The following is a 20,744-nucleotide window of genomic DNA, read 5'->3' on the forward strand; positions in this document are numbered from 1 at the left end:
AAAAGTAATAAAAATATTTATCTTTGTCTCATTTATTTACATCCCAGAAACCTGACATTTTAACAGCGGTGTGTAGACTTTTTATATCCACTGTAGATACTTATTTTTGATGTGGGTATTTTTTTTATATTCTCAATTAAAGTGACATTTTAAGGGTAAATAATTTATTCAGTGACACTAATTTATGATAAAGCATGCGCCTCACCATAAATTGGATGCATCCTCCAGGCAGTGCAGGGGATATGATCGACTGGTGTAAAACTCCAGTCTATAAATTCCTGTGAGTGTATATTGGAATGAAGAAATAAAAAAAAGACTTCATCCATAACTTGCGTCAGTTTATGGTGCAAGTTATAGTGAATCTGGTGAGCCCCACCCCTTTCTTACCACTTTAGAAAAGTGGGGAGTAGCTTAAAAAGCCTTTTGGTGCACATACATAGTAACATAGTACATAAGGCCGAAAAAAGACACTTGTCCATCCAGTTCTGCCTGTCATCCTGCAAGTTGATCCAGAGGAAGGCAAAAAAAACTGTGAGGTAGAAGCCAATTTCCTCACTTTAGGGGAATAAAAAATTCCTTCCCGACTCCAATCAGGCAATCAGAATAACTCCCTGGATCAACGATCTCTCTCTAGTAGCTATAGCCTATAATATTATTGCACTCTAGAAATACATTGGAGAAAATAAGTATTTGATACACTGGCGATTTTGTAGGTTTTCCCACCTACAAAGAATGGAGAAGTCTGTAATTTTTATCATAGGTACAACTTTTTTTTTAAATAATGAATTTGCATTTTATTGCATGAAATAAGAATTTGATACAATATGAAAACAGAACTTAATATTTGGTACAGAAACCTTTCTTTGCAATTACAGAGGTCAGATGTCATACAGATCTTCTCCAGATCTTTTAGGTTTCGGGGCTGTCGCTGGGCTACATTGAGTTTCAGTTCCCTCCAAAGATTTTCGATTGTATTCAGATCTGGAGACTAGCTAGGCCACTCCAGGACCTTGAAATGATTCTTAAGGAGCCATTCCTTAGTTGACCTGGCTGTGTGTTTCTGGTCATTGTCATACTGGAAGACCCAGCCACGACCCATCTTCGATGCTCTAACTGAGGGAAGGAGGTTGTTGGCCAAAATCTTGTGATACTTGGCCCCAATACAGTGCAGTCGTCCTGTCCCCTTTGCAGAAAAGCACCCCCAAAATATGATGTTTCCACCCCCATGCTTCACAGTTGGGATGGTGTTCTTGGGGTTGTACTCGTCGTCCTTCCTCCAGACACTGCGAGTGGAGTTGATACCAAAAAGTTTTGGTCTCATCTGACCACATGACCTTCTCCCATGCCTCCCCTGGCTCATCCAGATGGTCATTGGCGAACTTCAGGAAATCACATTGTATGATTTTTTAAGAATTTATTTGTCTTGCACTGCTGAACATAAGCATTTGAACACCTGAGAAAATCGGTGTTAATATTTGGTACAGAAGCCTTTGTTTGCAATTACGGAGGTCAAACGTTTCCTATAGTTCTTGACCAGGTTTGCAACATAGAAACATAGAATGTGTCGGCAGATAAGAACCATTTGGCCCATGTAGTCTGCCTAATATACTAAATACTATGAATAGCCCCTGGCCCTATCTTATATGAAGGATGGCCTTATGCCTATCCCATGCATGCTTAAACTCCTTCACTGTATTTGCAGCTACCACTTCTGCAGAAGGCTATTCCATGCATCCACTACTCTCTCAGTAAAGTAATACTTCCTGATATTACTTTTAAACCTTTGCCCCTCTAATTTAAAACGATGTCCTCTTGTAGCAGTTTTTCTTCTTTTAAATATTCTCTCCTTTTTTACCTTGTTGATTCCCTTTATGTATTTAAAAGTTTCTATCATATCCCCACTGTCTCGTCTTTTTTCCAAGCTATACATGTTAAGGTCCTTTAATCTTTACTGGTAAGTTTTATCCTGCAATCCATGTACTAGTTTAGTAGCTTTTCTCTGTACTCTCTCCAAAGTATCAATATCCTTCTGGAGATATGGTCTCCAGTACTGAGCACAATACTCCAAATGAGGTCTCACTAGTGCTCTTTAGAGCGGCATAAGCACCTCCCTCTTTCTACTGGTAATGCCTCTCCCCATACACCTAAGCTTTCTGCTAGCCTTTCCTGCTGCTCTATGACATTGTCTGCCTACCTTTAAGTCTTCTGAAATAATGACCCCTAAATCCCTTTCCTCAGATACTGAGGTTAGGACTGTATCACTGATTTTATATTCTGCTCCTGGGTTTTTACGCCCCAGGTGCATTATCTTGCACTTATCAACATTACATTTTAGTTGCCAGATTTTTGACCATTCCTCTAGTTTTCCTAAATCCTTTTCCATTTGGTGTATCCCTCCAGAAACATCAACCCTGTTACAAATCTTTGTCATCAGAAAAAAGACACACCTTACCATCGAGGCCTTCTGCAATTTCGCTGATAAAGATATTAAACAATATGGGTCCAAGAATAGATCCCTGAGGTACCCCACTGGTAACAAGACCATGGTCTGAATTTACTCCATTGACTACAACCCTCTGTTGTCTGTCCCTTAGCCACTGCCTAATCCATTCAACAATATGGGAGTCCAAGCACAAAGACTGCAATTTATTGATAAGCCTTCTATGTGGGACAGTATCAAAAGCTTTACTAAAATCTAGATAAGCGATGTCTACTGCACCTCCGCCATCTATTATTTTAGTCACCCAATCAAAAAAATCTATAAGATTAGTTTGACATGATCTCCCTGAAGTAAACCCATGCTGTTTTTCATCTTTCAATCCATGGGATTTTAGATGTTCCACAATCCTCTCCTTAAGTATGGTTTCCATTAATTTCCCCACTATTGATGTCAGGCTTACTGGCCTGTAGTTGCCCAATTCCTCCCTACTACCTTTCTTGTAAATGGGCACAACATTTGCTAATTTCCAATCTTCTGGGACAACTCCTGTTACCAGTGATGGGTTAAATAAATCTGTTAAAGGGGTTGTCCAAGTTATATTTATTGATGACCTATCCTCAGGATAGGTCATCAATATCAGATCGGAGGGGGTCCAACACGCAGCACCCCCTCCGATCAGCTGTTTGAAGAGAAGGCATGCGCGGTGTCAGCGCTGCCTCCTCTTCACTGTTTACCTTCTAGCCGTTGCATCTGCAGTGGTGAGCAGGTGTAATTACACCCAAGCCTTCCTATTGAAATGAATGGGACGGCTTGGGTGTAATTACACCTGCTCACCACTGCAGATGCAACGGCTAGAAGGTAAACAGCGCTGACACCGCGCACGCCTTCTCTTCAAACAGCTGATCGGAGGGGGTGCGGGGTGTCGGACCACAGCCGATCTGATATTGATGACCTATCCTGAGGATAGGTCATCAATAAATATAACTTGGACAACCCCTTTAATGATTTTGCTAGTTTACCGCTAAGCTCTTTTAATAGCTTTGGGTGTATCCCATCAGGCCCCTGTGACTTATTTGTATTCATTTTAGACAGCTGACTTAGAACCTCTTCCTCTGTAAAGACACATGCATCAAAAGATTCATTAGTCTTCCTTCCTAACTGAGGTCCCTTTCCTTCAGAAGATGTACAGGACACTGGGTGCTCTAGTAGGAAGAGGGGTAGCTGGTAAAAATAAATATTTGTAATTATACCAGTTTTTTACCATCAATAAAATATGCATTTTCAATGTGATGCATATGCCAATGTGATACAATTTTTTTCCTGTTAATATTTGAACAAAATCAAGCACATTACACACATTTTATTCATGAAAATTTATTGAAATCCAGAAATTGTGTGTATATTTATATATATATAATTATATATATATTAAATATTTTTTTCTTTAAATACTTTAATTTATTTTTACTTATAAAAAAGAAAGCAGAAACCCCTTTAAAACAAAGAGGTTATTGGCAAATACACGAGAAGTGATGCTTATAGAGAGTTATTTTTCTTTGTAAAGAGCTACCTGCTGCTATAACTGTATGATAATAATCTATTATAAACCGTTTATTACTTTTTTTCTTTTTTTTTCTTTTTTTTTTTAAACCAAGACATCCTTTAACCTTTTTACTGCCAGAAGAGTGCACAAATAATTTGTCTTCAAGGATTTTCAAATCTTCTAGTTACACATGGAAACAAGGAGGTGAAGAGATGCCGTTTTCTGTTTATGAAGGAATATTAATATTTTGCTATGAAAACATTGAGAAATAGCCCATGTATTCCTCTGTCTAAATGGTTTCTTCTATGTACCTGATTTAGCAAATACAATGTTGCAAAATGTAGTCCAATGGCTAATCAATATTAATAGAGAAGATGCTGGCTTCGTTATACTGCAAGTTTTTTCTGGTTTTGAATGGTGAGCAGGAAGGGACCTGGGAGAAGAATGCTGGAGGTAAAATAGTAACAGAGTTTGAAGGAGTACTAGGAAGAAAGGCACGTTTGACCACAACAGAAGATAGGTACAATGACTTCCTAATAGCACAGGATTATAAGGTTATTGTCAAAAAAGCAAGAAAATAGTTAGGAAACGTATGATTTATGGCAAAAGTAGGGCGTATGACAACAGACTGGAGATTGAGGAAAGGAGGTAGAAGAGAAGACAAACACAATGATTAATTAGTTCATCCTACTTGAAATTCTTCCACTGTAGTTGGTCAAGATCTTAGAATCCAAAAGGCTCCTTTGAGTTTATCAGTTTAATATGCAAATCCAATAAACTCCTTTCTGCAGCTACAGATTTACAAAGTGAGACACACCTCAGGCAGAGAAACGGTGAGCAAAGCTTAACTCATCAATTCCATGTAAATGCAAAAGAAAGTAATGGCTCCAGCATGACAAGTCCCATCCAGTCACATTGCTCCCTGGATTAGGAGCACCACTTGGTGAAGTATAGAGTGCGTGTGCACATAGGAATAAAGCAAAATGCTAGCTGGAAATCACACCGCTGATCTGTAATTCAGCAGCAATAAGGCACTCTCCAATACGAGTGTCTGCATCGCACAACCCATGCCAAGGCAGTGCCTTATTACAACAAGGAAAGCGCAGATTCTGAAATTGGCATGAGGCTGCAGTTATGGCATTCCCCATGTCACAGATGCCTTTTCTTAGCGGACAGTATGGGGCTCCCCAAGGGTCATACCTGTTCTACTGACTCCATTGGGGAAGTGAAGGCACAAGGACACAATGTTACATAATATTGCTTATGCAGGCAAGCACTAGGGTACTTGCCTTGATGTCCCTCTAGCTAACCACACAAAAACACACACACCAGGTGCAATGAAAGGTGTATACCAATGAATCATGTGCTTTCAAACTCGTGACAAAAACTAGAGAGATCAGACCTCTTGCAGATATCTCTAGGAAATATTGTCTGCGTCCCTGGCAATGACAAGGGGTCACATAGAGTAAGGGACTCTAGCCACGTGCATTTGTCTTCAGCACATAATATTTGATCAATGCAGAATACTTATGAGAATGGTGTCCAGATAAAGTAGGTGCCTTATTGCAAGGGGCAGGTTATTCCCACCATTGAAAGAGGACACTTGACTTCTACATCTTAAGCACTGTTTATGCCAACTAATACATTCCAGTAACTTAAATCCTTATTCATTGCTAAAAGATCTGCAACGCTGTTTTAATTATTATTTTTTTTGCCTAAGTCAAGAGCCTAAGACTAGAGGAATTCGTAGATTGGTGTCAGCTAGAGAAGCATACAGCAGTGTCTTGAAAACACACATTTAGCAATTTGTAATCTCCACAGAAAAGGCAATATACATTTGCAACCTCATGATGAATTACAGTTAGCTATTTAGTCCTGTAACAGCTTGAGAAACCATATGTTTTGATCATATAGGTGTTGTAATGATCTGAATCATTTGCATTGATTGCACCGATGTTATTAGAATGTGCTGTACAAATGCCAAGTCATTAGTGGCAAAATACATATTCAGCCTTCCAGCTACCTTTTCACTGCAGTATGCAACCTCAAAAAATATTCTACATGTCTCTTGTTGGGGATTAATTGTTCTGCAGATCTCTAGCAATAGAAAAGGTCAGAGGTTACACGGGAGTTTTGAGTGAAAGGGTAGGTCCTCTACAGCAGCAACACTTGTTCCAAATGAAAATTCTGCAGACCCTTTTTGTGGCAATGTGGTATGGCCTTTTGGATCTGGGCTTCCTTCTCTAGGAAATAAAGTAAAGTCTGGAGTAAACTGCTGGGGAAAGTGTGGTGAGCCTGGTGCTGGCTGAGGCAAAGAAGGCTGGGAAACAGAAATGGGCCGACCGTCTTGCCTAAGTCTGTTAAGGGGCAGAGCTATGCAGCTGCTTGGGTGAGACACAATGGGAGCTGTTTGAGGAAGGAGAAGAGACCTGGAAGAACCACAAACCTGAGTGGTTCGGTTTAGACCTGGACTTAGTCCTGAGGGTGAACTCCCAGGAGAGTCTGCTCTCTGAAGTGGAGGTGGTAACACCCATAATGGCTCTGAAGATCCAGGTAAAGGCTGACCCGGTGACTGGGTTTTTAAGCCTTGAGATTGTCTAGAGGAGGGAGTTGGGAGTTGCTGGTTAGATTTTGATAGTCTTGGTTGACAAGAGGATACTTCTAGTCCTGGAGACCACTGTGATGTTTCAAAAGCAGCAGGGGTTGAACTAGTAGGAAATGGCTGTTGTTTTGGACCCTTGTCAAAGCATGGTATATTAGATGGTGGTCTAGGGCTCACACAAGCTGCTGCAGAGAAACCTGCCAGTTGATGTACATGGTAAGAGGACTGCTGTGACAACTGTGCCTCAGGTCCTGCTATGTGTGAAGAAAAAGTTTGTCTTTGCCTGTATTGAAATTGCCGAGCTGTTATCCCTAATGCAGAATTTGGAGGTCTGAAGATGTTGGCTGGCAGCCGCTGGTGAGTTAAAGGTATGGCAACTGATGTCGTAGCAGCTGCTGCTTGTAATGGTGCTTGAACTAATGGTGTCCATATTACAGGAGTTGGAGGTGTTGGGGCAGAGTCTGTCTCAGAATTTGTGCAGCGGGGTCCCTGGGCCATTTCACGGTCATGCTGCACAATCTGCTGAATTATCTCATTTTCCTGGTAGTTAAGCACCCCTGACCGGAGGTCATGCTGCACCTTATGAAGAAGGATGGAATTCTTTTTACCTGAAAAAAAAAGACAAAGTTCTATCAATTACTGTTACCAAAATACTATAGACTGGAACCTAGTAGCACTTGTGTTCTGAGTTCACATATGACCAAGGTTCAAAATTGCGCAGAGCTTTTACAATGTCTGTAGAGCTCTGCATATGATGATATATAGGTACCATAAGATAAAGAAGAAATAACTAACTTTCAGTCATTCCTCTCTCATTCTCTTCTATTGATTATTGGCAACACGTCCCTGATTATACAGGTAGATGTGCTGCCAAAATCAGACATCTTTCAGCAGCCGACAAACATATGAACGCATTCAGGACTTTCTTTCCCATCTAAAATAACATCTCAGATAGAAATGGCTAAAATGGATGCAAAATGTGCATAACTGAGCACAATGGATGCTTAAAATACAGCATCCGTTTTTTTTGTTTATTTTTCTATTCTTCTGATGGATCAAAAGAACGGAAAACTAAATTGTGATGTTAATCCTATGAAAGGCTTTTAATCCTATTTTCCGAATCACACCTCACCAACTGCATTCACAACCCACTCCCATTGTGCCTCATGCCCCCCCCCCCCCCCCGCCAAGACCAGACACATCTTCAATTTTTTAGTACATGCATCTTTAAAAGCAATAACTTTTTTGTCTTTTTTATTGTGATACATGGGGTTTTATTTTTGCCATTCTTATTTTAGTATTTTTTGTTTTTATTTTTTTATAAAAAAGAAAACTGTAAAAAAGTTAGGTACAAATAAGGTACAAAGTGTAATATTTTTTTTATAAATAAATTTAAAAAATGCCACCACAGGCAGCAACTCAGCTTTTAGCCCCTCCCCCACCCACCATAACGCTTCTTGTATATCGTCTTATTATCTTTTGGGAGACACCTATGTAATTTCCCGTAAAAAAATTACTTGCTGGTTGAATTAAAGTACTTTTAAGTCAAAATTTGCCAGGGGTATGGGTAATTATGGGCAACACTGTATATCAAAATGACCATTATGGAAAGGGGAATTCATTAAAAAAAAATTGTGTTTAACAGTTTTTTATTTTTTTTGTTTATAGCAAAACATGTAGCAAATTTTTTTTTTATGAATTCCCCTTTCCATAATGGTCATTTTGATATACAATGTTGCCCATAATTGTTCATACCCCTGGCAAATTTTGACTTAAAAGTACTTTAATTCAACCAGCAAGTAATTTTTTGACGGGAAATTACATAGCTGTCTCCCAAAAGATAAGACGATATACAAGAGGCGTTACTGTGGGTGGGGGAGGGGCTAAAAGCTGAGTTGCTGCCTGTGGTGGCATTTTTTAAAATTTATAGAGCAATAGGGAAGGTGGGGACAGTGAAAAACCAAACCTGCCTTCTTTATGGGTAGCTGTTCTGTCACTGACAGCGGACTACCTACTCCTGCAGCGTGCAGCTACAATCTCTGCACAAATTTTATAAGATCTGTACTCTGCATATTGAGCTGATACAAACCAAATATGCAGAGGTTTAGGTCCCCTTCTACAAAAAATTTATTCAAACAATAGGTTATTTTCTGGTGACACATTACCTTTATAACAGTATGCCTCCCAGTTCTAATCTATCTCCTCAATCGCATCACTAACTACCAGGGGCATCCAATAGGCCCACAACCTTGTTCATATAAACAAAAATCCTTAATTATACACAGAAAACCCAAAATCCCATAATTAAAGGGGTTTTCCGGGTTCAGAGCTGAAACTGGACATACCCCCTTTTTCACCCAGGCAGCCCCCTGATATGAGCATCGGAGCATTTCAGAGCATATTTGGCTTCCAAAAACTAAACATTGAAAGAAACAAATGTTGAGTTTTAAGGAAGTGGGAGAGGAACTAATTGGTGTAAATGGCGTAAAAGTAGGTTAATATATACATTAATAAAAAGAAACGCTTGGGTAGATTAAACATCAGCATAACTAGTCTTGAATTAAAGGGGATGTCTCATCTAAGACATTGGTGGCATATAGCTAGGACCAGCACCTATCTCCAGAATGGGACCCCCAAAGGGAGCGGAGAGGAGCTCTGCATGCATTCATTTCTATGAGAATGTTTAAATTGCCAAGTGCCGGCAGTCCCACAGCAGTGATTAAAGCGGTGGCTGCACTTACGAGGTGCACTCCAGATTAATTTCTATGGGACTTACGAAAATAGGCGAGCGCACTGCTTTGGCTACTTTGTACCTCCCATTGAAATGAAGGGAAAGCAGGCTGGGCATGCGCGATGCGCTCTCCTTCACTTTTGGGGGCCATTCTGGAGATAGGTGTGAGTCCCAGAGGTGGGACCTGCACCTATCTCACACTGGTGGCATATCTTAGCGATATGCCCACATTGTGTCAGATGAGACAACCCCTTTAAGAAATATACATAATTAATGTCAAATAGAAAATCATACCAATTCGGTCTAAACGGTCTAGTGCAACACTTTCAAATGCCCGCCTCATCATTGGATACTCTTCAAGAACTTCATTGAAGTGATCTACACTCAGTGTGTACAATCGACAGTACGTGTCAGCTCTTACACTTGCAGTTCTCCTTCCTCGTGTCAGGAGACAGATTTCTGAAATACAGGTTTTAAGGTATATCAGTTTTGTTTATAGCCTCTATTACTAAACTAAATCGTAACCTTTACTGGTAAGCATAAAAGCGCATACATTTTTTGGAGTAATTCGCCTAGCATTACAAACATTAAAGATAAGAACACTACAGTCTGTAGTTGTGGTGTAGGAGGACCTACTGTCAAATTGTTAGGATTGCCAGGGTGGATTCAGGGAAAGAACAAGACCACCATCCTAACTATTTTTTACAATAGGTCCGGGTTGCTTGATTGCTTTTCGTTTAGCAGGTTGTTTTGCTAAAACAAATCAGTGAGATGTTATACTTACCAACACATATTGGCGAAGTTTCTAGCCTAATGGCAGAACAAGAAAAATTGGAGTACACAAAAGACACACTTTTGTTGCCTTAGCCATTTTGTACACCTTCCTGTCATAACTGGTAAATTAATTGTACTTAAAGGTGTTGTCTGAGATAATGAAAAATGTAATAGTCTAACATAAGTGAACGTCAGTGCTGCAGAGTACGACTCTAGGGAAAGAGGGAGTATAAGATGATTTTTTTATTTTAGGCTATTGCAAGGCTTGTCTGAGATTTTTAATTTTCTAGTACAACCCCTTTAAACAGGTTTTCCAGGACCTAAATATTGATTACTGATCCTCAGGATCTATATTCAACAACAGATTGATGGGGGTCCCCCACCATTGAGCTGATAGAGGTTGCTGTGGCACACTGTATCTAGCATAGCTCTGCATACTGTATAGTCTCTTGGAATTTTACTGCAAGCTCAATATTTAATTCCCAGAAATCCCTTTAAATAAATTACAAATGTTGTTTGAGCTAACATTGTTGTATCTATCTATCTATCTATCTATCTATCTATCTATCTATCTATTGTGATGTGCAGCATATACTGTACTTCACAGCAGGGGAAGACTGGCCATAGACCCTATAGGGAAATTTTCTTGTGGGCCATTGCCCAGGGGACCACCCAATCCCTCCTCATGGCCGCTGGCTGGGTACATATTGATCTAATGATCTCAGCAATAATTAATGCTAAAAGCATCAGGTACTTATGCCCATGGCCAGCAGCCGCAGGTGCCTTCCTGAATTCACTGTATCACTGTCCTCCGTATGGTCATAGGGCAGTATTTTCTTTTCTTTTTAATTTTCTTTTTCTTTTAGTTTAGAGCAGAAATTCAAATGAAAGCTGCCATCGAGGTGCAGAGCCATCTGATGGTTTAAAAGGAAGCTGAAAAGGATGCACAACGCCATCAGATGAAAGCTGAAATCGAAGCACAGCGCCAACAGATGAAAAGTCATGAAAGGCAGAAAGAAGTTAAGATCATAGAAGCCAGACTCAGAGTACATGAGGAGGATATGAGTCAGAGTAGTCATAGGTTCAAATCTGTACTAAGTGAAGAAACAGACTCCTACTTTCCTTCATATGCCCTGGAGAATGGAAGGAAATCTCCAGCATGCAGTGAAGAAAGAAGTTATTGTTCTTCCATCCCTGCTCATAAAAACAAAGAGAGGCCTAGTCCAGTGTTAGGAAAAAGGTGTGTGAATTTACCCTCTATCTCTACTGGAAAAAAATGAAGAAAAGGACTCATCTAAGAAGTAAGTGAGAAAATAGAACCGGATAATTCTATTCCTAGATGCCATGGCAATGCTCAGGAGAGTGTTACAACCATTGTTCCAGCAAGACCACAGAGAAGAGTCCTAGCTAGACTTCCCGTTCTGGAACCAACTGTATTTTCAGTAGATGTACTGAAGTTTATAGAGTGGAAGGCAAGTTTTGAAATGATCATTGAGCATCATTGCTTGAGTCCAGTTGACAAGTTATTCTACCTTCAGAGATATGTTGGTGGGGAAGCAAAGAAAGATCTTGAAGTTAACTTCTATAGAAAAGACAAAGAAGCCTAAAAGCAAGCTTGGGAAAACTTGAATGCAAGATATGGTCATTCTTTCTTAGTACAAAGAGCCTTTAGAGAGAAACTGAATAACTGGCCTAAAATAGGTCCTAAAGAATACTCCAGACTCCAAGTATGGTGACTTCCTGCAAGCATACAGCAATGCCATCCCACATGGTCAAGGACTGGAAGTACTGAACGACTATCTAGAAAACTACAGGATGCTAACTAAGCTACTTGAAGAAGTGGCTTCTAGATGGAATTGCTATGTGACTAAACAGATCTAGGTAAGAACTTCCCCAGTTTTAAAGAGTTCTCTGAGTTTGTCAATGAGGAAGAACGGATAGCATCTAATCCAGTAACATCATCTTACCTCTTAAAATCCTTATGAGAAAGGCCTGCAAGAGAGATAAGATGTGCAAGAGTAACTAGCTTTGCAACAAACACAGCAGCTAAAGGTCCAGATACCTACGAGAGCGAGTTCAAAATCACAAAGACAGAACTGACAAATCTTCAGACTACCTTCAAGTGTATGTTCTGTGGAGAGAACCACTCCATACACAAGTGGCAACAATTGAAGGAGAAGTCCCCAGATGAAAAGAAAAAATTTGTACTGGATAACCAACTGTGTTTCGGATGCGGATGCCTAAGAAAAGGCCATGTTACTAAGGCGTGTAAGAAAAAGGCCACATGCAGCATTTGCAAAGGACGCCATCCTACACCACTACGTGAAGAACATCCAAAGAATACGTCCAAATACTGAGGAAAGAAAGAAAGTATTGGTATTCTCTTGCAGAGTGAGGGAAGGAGAAAGCAACGGCACATCAATGGTTGTACCAGTGTGCATTTCAAATCCTAAAAGGAGGAACAAGAAGGTATATGCCTATGCGCTACTGGATGCCCAGAGTGATGTCACCTTCATTGATCAAGAAATCTGCAAGAAATTACAAGTGGCTATAGAACCAGTGACGCTAAAACTCACCACAATGACGGGGAGAGACACTAGTGAACAGTCAAAGGGTCAAAGGACTGAGAGTTAGAGGACTTCAACATTCAAACTGCACATTAGATCTACCTCCAGCTTATACAAAAGACAATATACCTCTAGATCGAGATCGCATACCTACCTGTGAAACAGCCAATGAATGGGAGCACCTATCTGTCATGTCTCATGAGGTGTCCCCGCTGAAGGAGTTTGGGGTTGGACTGTTGATGGGCTGAGATTGTCCTGAGGCCTTGGTGCCACGAAGGCTGATCACAGGAGGAAGGGGTGAACCCTATGCTGTTTAAGCTGTTCTAGGATGGGGTGTTGTAAGCAAGTTTCTGAGAGAAGAATTGGAATTAAAAATAGATGAAGAATATTTTTGGACAGAATCACAAGTTGTCCTAGAATACATATACAACGAAGCTTTAAGATTCTATATCTTTGTCGCCAACAGAGTTGAGAAAATGCGTGAAATAACAAATCCAGAACATTGGCATCACTTGACACAAAGCATAACCCAGCAGATCATGCTTCAAGAGGCCTGAATGTAACTTATTTGAAAAATTCTAATTGGGAAAAGGAAATCACGCCCAGTAAAGGTTACACAGAATTGTCTATGGGCAATCCAGAAGTAAAAGTTGTACAAACATTGAGCACTTCTGCCAAGTGTCAAGACGACATACTTGAAAGACTAGCCAGATGTTCAAAATGGAATACAGTCATAAACATAGTAGCTCGAATTCAACGTTTAGCAAAGGGAATCAGAAAGAAGGAATTATTGAATGTAGAAGAAAGAATGAAAAATGAAGTCATAAGACTCATTCAACAGAGACTTTACAGTGAAGAGTTGAAGAGACTTAGTCAAGAACCTTCCACCCAACCACCCATTGTACAAGCTTAATCTTGTTCTGTAGGATTGTAGACTGGAAAATGCATCATTGCCTAGCAGAGTGAAGCATTCAGAAATTCTACCTTCAAAAGATTGATTATTGATCACTACCACAACAAATCCTTGCATCAAGGAAGAAGCTTTACCCAAAGCTGTTTGAGAGAAGGTGGTTACTGGATTGTGAACGGAAGCAAAGTTATAGCAAATTATATAAGTAAATGTGTAGTCTGCAGAAAGGCATGTAGATCTACAGAAGAACAAAGAATGGCAGATTTTCCGGCAGATGTGGTAAACCCATCACCATCATTTCTTTATAGCGGAATGGATTTTTTGGCCGATTCATCACCAAACAGAACCACAAGGAGTACAAGAGATATGGACTAATATTTACATGTCTAAGCTCCAGAGCAATTCAGCACAAAGGGATTCATCAATCCCTTAAGATGTTTCATAGCCATTAGTGGTACCGTCAGAGAGCTTAGACCTGACCAAGGACCTAATTTTGTCGGAGCAAAGAACGAATTGAAGAAAGCGCTAAAAAAGATTGATAAAGAAAAAGTATCTGAGTATTTGTTAGAGAAACAGTGTCATTTTTGCATGGATGCTCCACATGCAAGCCATACAGGAGGAGTTTGGGAAAGACAAATCAGAACTGTGAGAAATGTGTTAAGTTCAGTGTTAAAAAAAGAACGCAGGAAGAATAGATGATGCTTCACTTAGGACCCTATTCTATGAAGTAATGTCTATTGTTAACAGTCGTCCACTTACAGTTAATGACATCAACAATCCAACAAGTGTGGACCAACTCCCAACCATCTACTTCACCTTAAGTCAGAATACATACAGCCACGGCAAGTTCACCAAAGAGGATTTATATGCTAAAATGAGATGGCAAAGAGTTCAATATCTATCAGAACAGTTTTGGAATAGATAGGAGAAAGAGTACTTAGCCAATCTTATGCTTAGAAGTAAATGGCAAACATCCAGAAGAAATGTCCAAGTTGGTGACATAGTGTCAGTAAAAGAAGAGGATTTACCTAGAAGTCAATGGAAATTGGTCAAAGTTCATGAAGTTCAAAAGGATGAAGACAAACTAGTAAGAAGAGTGTTGTTACAAATAGGAGACTCAAAACTTGACAAAAAAGGAAAACGTCTTACTACTCCACTCAAGTTGGAAATCCTATACAGAAGTTAGTTGTTCTACTTGAGAGTGATAAAAGACACTTGGAAGTTGAGAACCTGATGAAAAATTCCTCAAATTCATGTTCAAGTCCTACCACTAAGAACATAGAATTATAGGTAATTTTGGTGGGAGTGTAGCTGGCCAGCTAAGACCTGTCCTAGGTTGATAATATAGCTTATATGTGTATACAGCTAGACCTGCCAATAGCCTTATTACAGTTCCTATGTTTATGTTTTAAATACAAAAGCAGAGTTATTTACTGTGACATCATGTTTTGGATGTTATATAACTGTTATATTCTGTGTCCACAGAAGCAGAAAAAGATAATATGTCTTTAAGATTCATTTTATAATTTAAGGTAAGCTCAGTGACACAGCAGAAACAACAGAAAGCATAGTGTTAATCTGTTGTTGCTGGGCAGAAGTCTAGACCATACACAGCCAGCTTCTCACACAGCCTGTCTGGGAATTTCCCCTAGCAGGAGCTGCTGGAATCATTACTCACCAGAGAGAGGAGCTGAACACACAAAGATCCAGCCACAGTTCCGTTTTAATGCTAGCAAAGATGCCAAAATAGGTATTTAATGCAGTTATGATGTGTTCCTATTGTTAATAGTGTGATTAGAGCTGTATACTGAACTGGTTATATGTGTTTACTTGCAGTACCACCAATTGCAAATTACAAAAAGCATACAAATAGCAATCCATACAAATTGCATACAGATCAGTAGAACTATCGGTCAAATCTCAGATATACCTCTCTGAGAGATCATAAAGTGACATTACAGATACTCAAGAGGGAAATATAGCCGCCATTTTATGTTGAATGACAGGATTGAACAGTTGAACTACCATCTTAATCATACCGCCATTTTGTGATATCTTTTCAGCATGTGTTATGTACATGGACTATCTGCTGCGGAGGCAGCAGTATTATATATGAAGAAAGAAAGTTAATAAAAAAGTTATTTGAAGCATTTGGTGTGCTCTTTAAACCTACTGTTTCCATAGCACAGCGCTAGAGGAATTACAGAGTAATAGACAGTCTGATTAGACTAAAAGTCAGAGATATCAAAATTCTTCTAATGCCACAGCGCAAAAGGCACTTCATAGTGCTGCGCCTGCCACAGACGGATCCGGCATTGCTGTATTTTTACTGCCGGGCTAATGCATTTTTAATGTAAATTAATGTTGGATCCGGCATTCCGGCAAATGATCCGGAATTTTGGAAGGAGATTATACCACAGCATGCTGCGGTATTTCCTTCGTCCAAAGTGCCGTTCAGTGACTAAACTGAAGATATCCTGATACATCCTGAACGGATTTCTTTGGCCATTTAAATGAAAATTGGCTTTCAAGTTTGTTCTTTAGTTTTTGAGAAATATTTATGCCTAGTGCTTCAGATTTTTTAAGGTTTATTTTGAAGTTCGAAAGTGAACCAAATCTGGTGAATGTGTCTAGTACCACTGGTAGCTCTTTTATAGGGTCTGTGAGAATCAAAAGAAGATGGTCAGCGAAGGCTGCCGCTTTATGCTCTACTGCATTGACCTTATATCCTGCTATAGCAGGGTGTGGTCTGACGCTTTGAATCAGTCTCCATCACTAGGATGAATAGCGAGGAGGACAGAGGGCAGCCTTGCCGAGTACCGATTAGGATATCAAACGGGTCTGACAGTAGACCATTAGCCCGAATTTGTGCATATGGGCGAGAGTATAGCTGGGAGATGGCTTTAATAAAGGGGTCGAGAAAGTGGAAATGTCAGGGTTTCAGTCATGAAGGTCCAGTCCACCCTGTCGAATGCTTTCTCTGCATCCGTACCTAGGAGGATCAACGGAGAGCGGGATATATTAGCGTGTTGCATGAGATGCAGTAGCCTGATGGAATTGTCCCTGCCTTCTCTACCTTTTACAAAGCCGACTTGTTCAGGGGAGACTAGACTCTGTAACAAGGGGCTCAAGGGGCTTAAACGTTGCTCTACAAGGCCAGCATATATTTTTAGGTCGTTATTAAGAAGGGATATTGGTCTGTAATTACTGCATAGTTCTGGATCTTTCCCTTCTTTGTGTATGAGGGAGATGTGTGCTTCAAGTTCTTGTCTCGGTAGTGCAGAGCCCTGTAGTATAGCGTTACAAAAGCGCAGGAAGAGTGGTTGTAGAGTTTCTCGTAGGGATTTGTAATATGAGACAGGTAGACCTTCAGGCACAGGGCTCTTGCCCGTAGGGCTTTTGACAGGATGGACTGGGCCTCCAGTAGCGTAAACGGTTTGTTGATCTCTTTTTGCTGATCCACCGACAATGTTGGGAGACGAAAAGAAGAGAGAAAGTCTTTGATATCTTCCAGTCTCTTTTTTGTTTGATCGTTAGTGTCTTGTGCTCTTAGTTGATATAGGTATTTAAAATAATGGCAAAATGCATCGGATATACCTTTGGCATCCATGACACGTGGGCCTAAATGGTGCTTCGTTGAGAGTATGTAGATTGGTGCTTTGCATTTGTTAATGAAGGACATAATTAATTTGGATATTTTGTCTCCATGTATGAAAAGTCTGTTTTTCCATGACATGTAAAATTTAGCTCATTGTACGTTTAGTATGTCTCTCAGTTGTTGTCTTTTGGACACTAGTGTTCAGAGGGTATCTCTAGAGTTAGTCGATTTATGTGTGAGTTCTAGTTGTATCTCGCTATATAGTTTCTTTACCGTTCCTTGTCTAGATTTATTGAAGTGTGACGCTATTGAGTTAAATTCACGTTGAATGACTGCTTTATGGGCTTTCCAAATTGTAGTAAAGGGTAGTGTGTAATCTATGTTCCACTGAAAATTGTCTGTTAGGGCGTTTTCTATACGGCTTTTATATTGTTGGTTGGAGAGGAAGGATTCATTCAATCTCCAAGTCATCGAGGATTTTGCAATGTTGCCAAGTGAAGTGCGTAACAGTAGAATGGAGTGGTCTAAATGCACACTGGGTTTCATAGGGCAGTATTTTATGCTGCACTATCGTATTTGGTTTTGATAGGGCAGTATTTTGTGCTGCATTACAGCACTGCTGGACCCGCCTACTACTGTTGTCCCTGACTACATTTGGCTTGTTTTGCCTCACCTTCTGTCAATTTGGACTTGCCTACAACATGGGGCCACTTTTATTTTATTTTTCCAGGGCCACTTTAAGTTCCCAATCCGCCCTTGCAATACATACAGCATCTAAATGTACTTACCACCAAAATAGGATCCATCAGCGAGTTTGGTCTCTTTACTGCCTTTGCTTAAGATACTGACAACACCATGCTGTATAAAGAACATCTTCTTGCCCACAGTTCCCTCTCGAATAAGATAGTCTCCTGGTTGAAATACTTCAAACCGTAGCTTTGTAAGCATTGAAGTTACAAAATTTGGGTCTGCATTGGCAAAAAGTGGCATAGAGGCTACGAGCTTGCGGCAGTTAAAATTAATGATCTCCTATTGAAATAAAAAAGGGTTATTCAAGATAAGCTTTGAAACAAAAATAATTAAGGCATATTGTTGCTGGTACTGAAAATGTAGCTCATTTATGTTATAATATCAGTAACTGTTATGAGGCGCCTATTTGCCTATAAAAAAAGAGGTTCAGCAGCAGCTGTGTATATTATCAGAAATAAATATATTACACAATAAAATAACTGGTGATTTGTAATATTCTTATAATTTACAAAAGGAGGTACATTAACCCAGGTATAATTTACTTTATAAATTCTGCAACATATCTTTCAATAGCTTTATTGAAAAGACACAAAACATCATTATTTATGCAGCAGATTATTATTCTGCAGCAGAACACTGGGCAGGGATTGATACTTTTCCACCCCATAGGATAAGATCGGAGAAGACTTTATACAGCCTATTTCTGGCAGATTTTTATGCCATGAGTCCACTTTCTGATCTCCCATCCTGTCCACTTTACAATGTTGAGTGTCATACTGAAATTTCAAACTACAGAGATCAACGGCACAGAGGTCCTCCACACATAATCGAGTGGTGCATGCATGAGCAGACTCTAACCTTCAGAGCCTCAAAGGATCTAGGAACTGTAAAATACAGCGCTTACATGCAATGTGGAAAATAAGTAGAAAACTATATTCTACAAAACTTGTCACATTTCAATCCATAGACAGATCTTTATTCTGTCAACCACCTATAGTTTGCATTGTTGAACACTTCTGTGAATACAGTCTTCCACTTTAATAAAAATTGAAATTCTTGTAGTAAGAGTTTTTTTTTTTTTTTTTTTTACAAATTATTTAGTTGAATATAGTTAATAAAGGAAATTCAATAAACCACAGCATGCATCTTCCACAAGATTCCACTTTAGCAGCACAAAGCACGCTCTATAAAGAGCTAACATTTATAAATCCAAGCAAAATATAGTTTACTGAAATCACCAGTTTAACCTCAGATACAATTGTTCAGCGTCATCTATTTTCCTATTTTTTTTTATGATGACCTATGAATTTAATGCATTGGGAAAGCCAATATGGAAGTATATAGGAGGACAAATGTCCTCCACAAGTGTGAGGACATTTGTAAATCTCTTGTAAAAGCAATGGAAGATAGAGAACTTGCTTTCTCATTCCCCTAATGACACTAATTCCATGTCCATTGAGGGAGATGCACTAGATATGCATTTAGGTAATTTATGTACCTTGAGAAATGATGATAGAAGTCAAAGAAAAATCCTCTCTCCAGCTATGTGATGCATGTATGACAAACAGGAGAAGATGGAAGGACACAGGATATGGGCTCACAGAAGAGGATGTGTAAAAGGATGAGTGACATAATTAAATATAAGCATAGATAACTTCATAAAGCCTAATATAACAATTTGAACTACAGTCATGTGAAAAAATTAGGACACCCTTTGAAAGCATGTGGTTTTTTGTAACATTTTTAATAAAAGGTTATTTCATCTCCGTTTCAACAATACAGAGAGATTAAAGTAATCCAACTAAACAAAGAAAACTGAAGAAAAGTCTTTTCAAGATCTTCTGTAAATGTCATTCTACAAAAATGCCTATTCTAACTGAGGAAAAAGATAGGACACCCTCACATGTATTCCCTCTTAAATTGGCTCAGATCTCACACAGGTATATCACACCAGGTGCACATAATTAGTAGATCGTTACTCTGCATGTTGAATGAGGCTTGCCCTATTTAAACCTCAGACATTTAGTTTGGTGTGCTCCTGACTGTTGAAGTGAGAGTGAGCACCATGGTGAGAGCAAAAGAGCTGTCAGAGGACTTCAGAAAAAAGATTGTAGCAGCCTATGAGTCTGGGAAGGGATTTAAAAAGATCTCAAAAGATTTTGAAATCAGCCATTCCACTGTCCGGAAGATAGTCTACAAGTGGAGGGCTTTCAAAACAACTGCCAACATGCCCAGGACTGGTCGCCCCAGCAAGTTCACCCCAAGAGCAGACCGCAAGATGCTAAAAGAGGTCTCCAAAAACCCTAAAGTGTCATCTCGAGAACTACAGCAGGCTCTGGCTACTGTTGATGTAGAAGTACATGCCTCTACAATCAGAAAGAGACTGTACAAGTTTAACTTGCATGGGAGGTGTGCAAGGAGGAAACCTTTGCTTTCCAAGAGAAACATCGAGGCCAGACTGACATTTGCCAGAGATAAAGTTGACAAAGACCAGGACTTCTGGAATAATGTTCTTTGGACAGATGAGTCCAAAATTGAATTATTTGGACACAACAGCAGAGGACATGTTTGGCGTAAACCAAACACAGCATTCCAAGAAAAGAACCTCATACCAACTGTGAAGCATGGAGGTGGAAGTGTCATGGTTTGGGGCTGCTTTGCTGCAGCAGGACCTGGTCAGCTCACCATCATAGAATCCACGATGAATTCTACTGTGTATCAGAAGGTGCTTGAAGAACATGTGAGACCATCAGTTAGAAAATTAAAGCTGAAGCGGAACTGGACCATGCAACATGACAATGACCCAAAACATACTAGTAAATCAACCAA

At 39.6% G+C, this 20,744-nt stretch overlaps 1 protein-coding gene across 1 annotated transcript in view; it reads right to left on the reverse strand.

Annotated features, from left to right (window-relative positions):
• Window positions 1-3,962: 3,962 nt before the first annotated feature.
• HCN4 (hyperpolarization activated cyclic nucleotide gated potassium channel 4) overlaps window positions 3,963-20,744 on the reverse strand; it is a 236,513-nt gene continuing 219,731 nt past the window's right edge. Inside the window, exons 6-8 of the mRNA XM_044283362.1 lie at window positions 17,954-18,194; window positions 9,611-9,775; window positions 3,963-7,193 (exon numbers count right to left, since the gene is read on the reverse strand). Of these exons, the coding sequence (XP_044139297.1) occupies window positions 6,097-7,193; window positions 9,611-9,775; window positions 17,954-18,194 (1,503 nt within the window). The 3' untranslated portion in view covers window positions 3,963-6,096. The remainder of the gene's footprint in view (window positions 7,194-9,610; window positions 9,776-17,953; window positions 18,195-20,744) is intronic.

This window comes from Bufo gargarizans, chromosome 2 (assembly GCF_014858855.1).
Source record: "Bufo gargarizans isolate SCDJY-AF-19 chromosome 2, ASM1485885v1, whole genome shotgun sequence".
NCBI classification, from domain to species: Eukaryota; Metazoa; Chordata; class Amphibia; order Anura; family Bufonidae; genus Bufo; species Bufo gargarizans.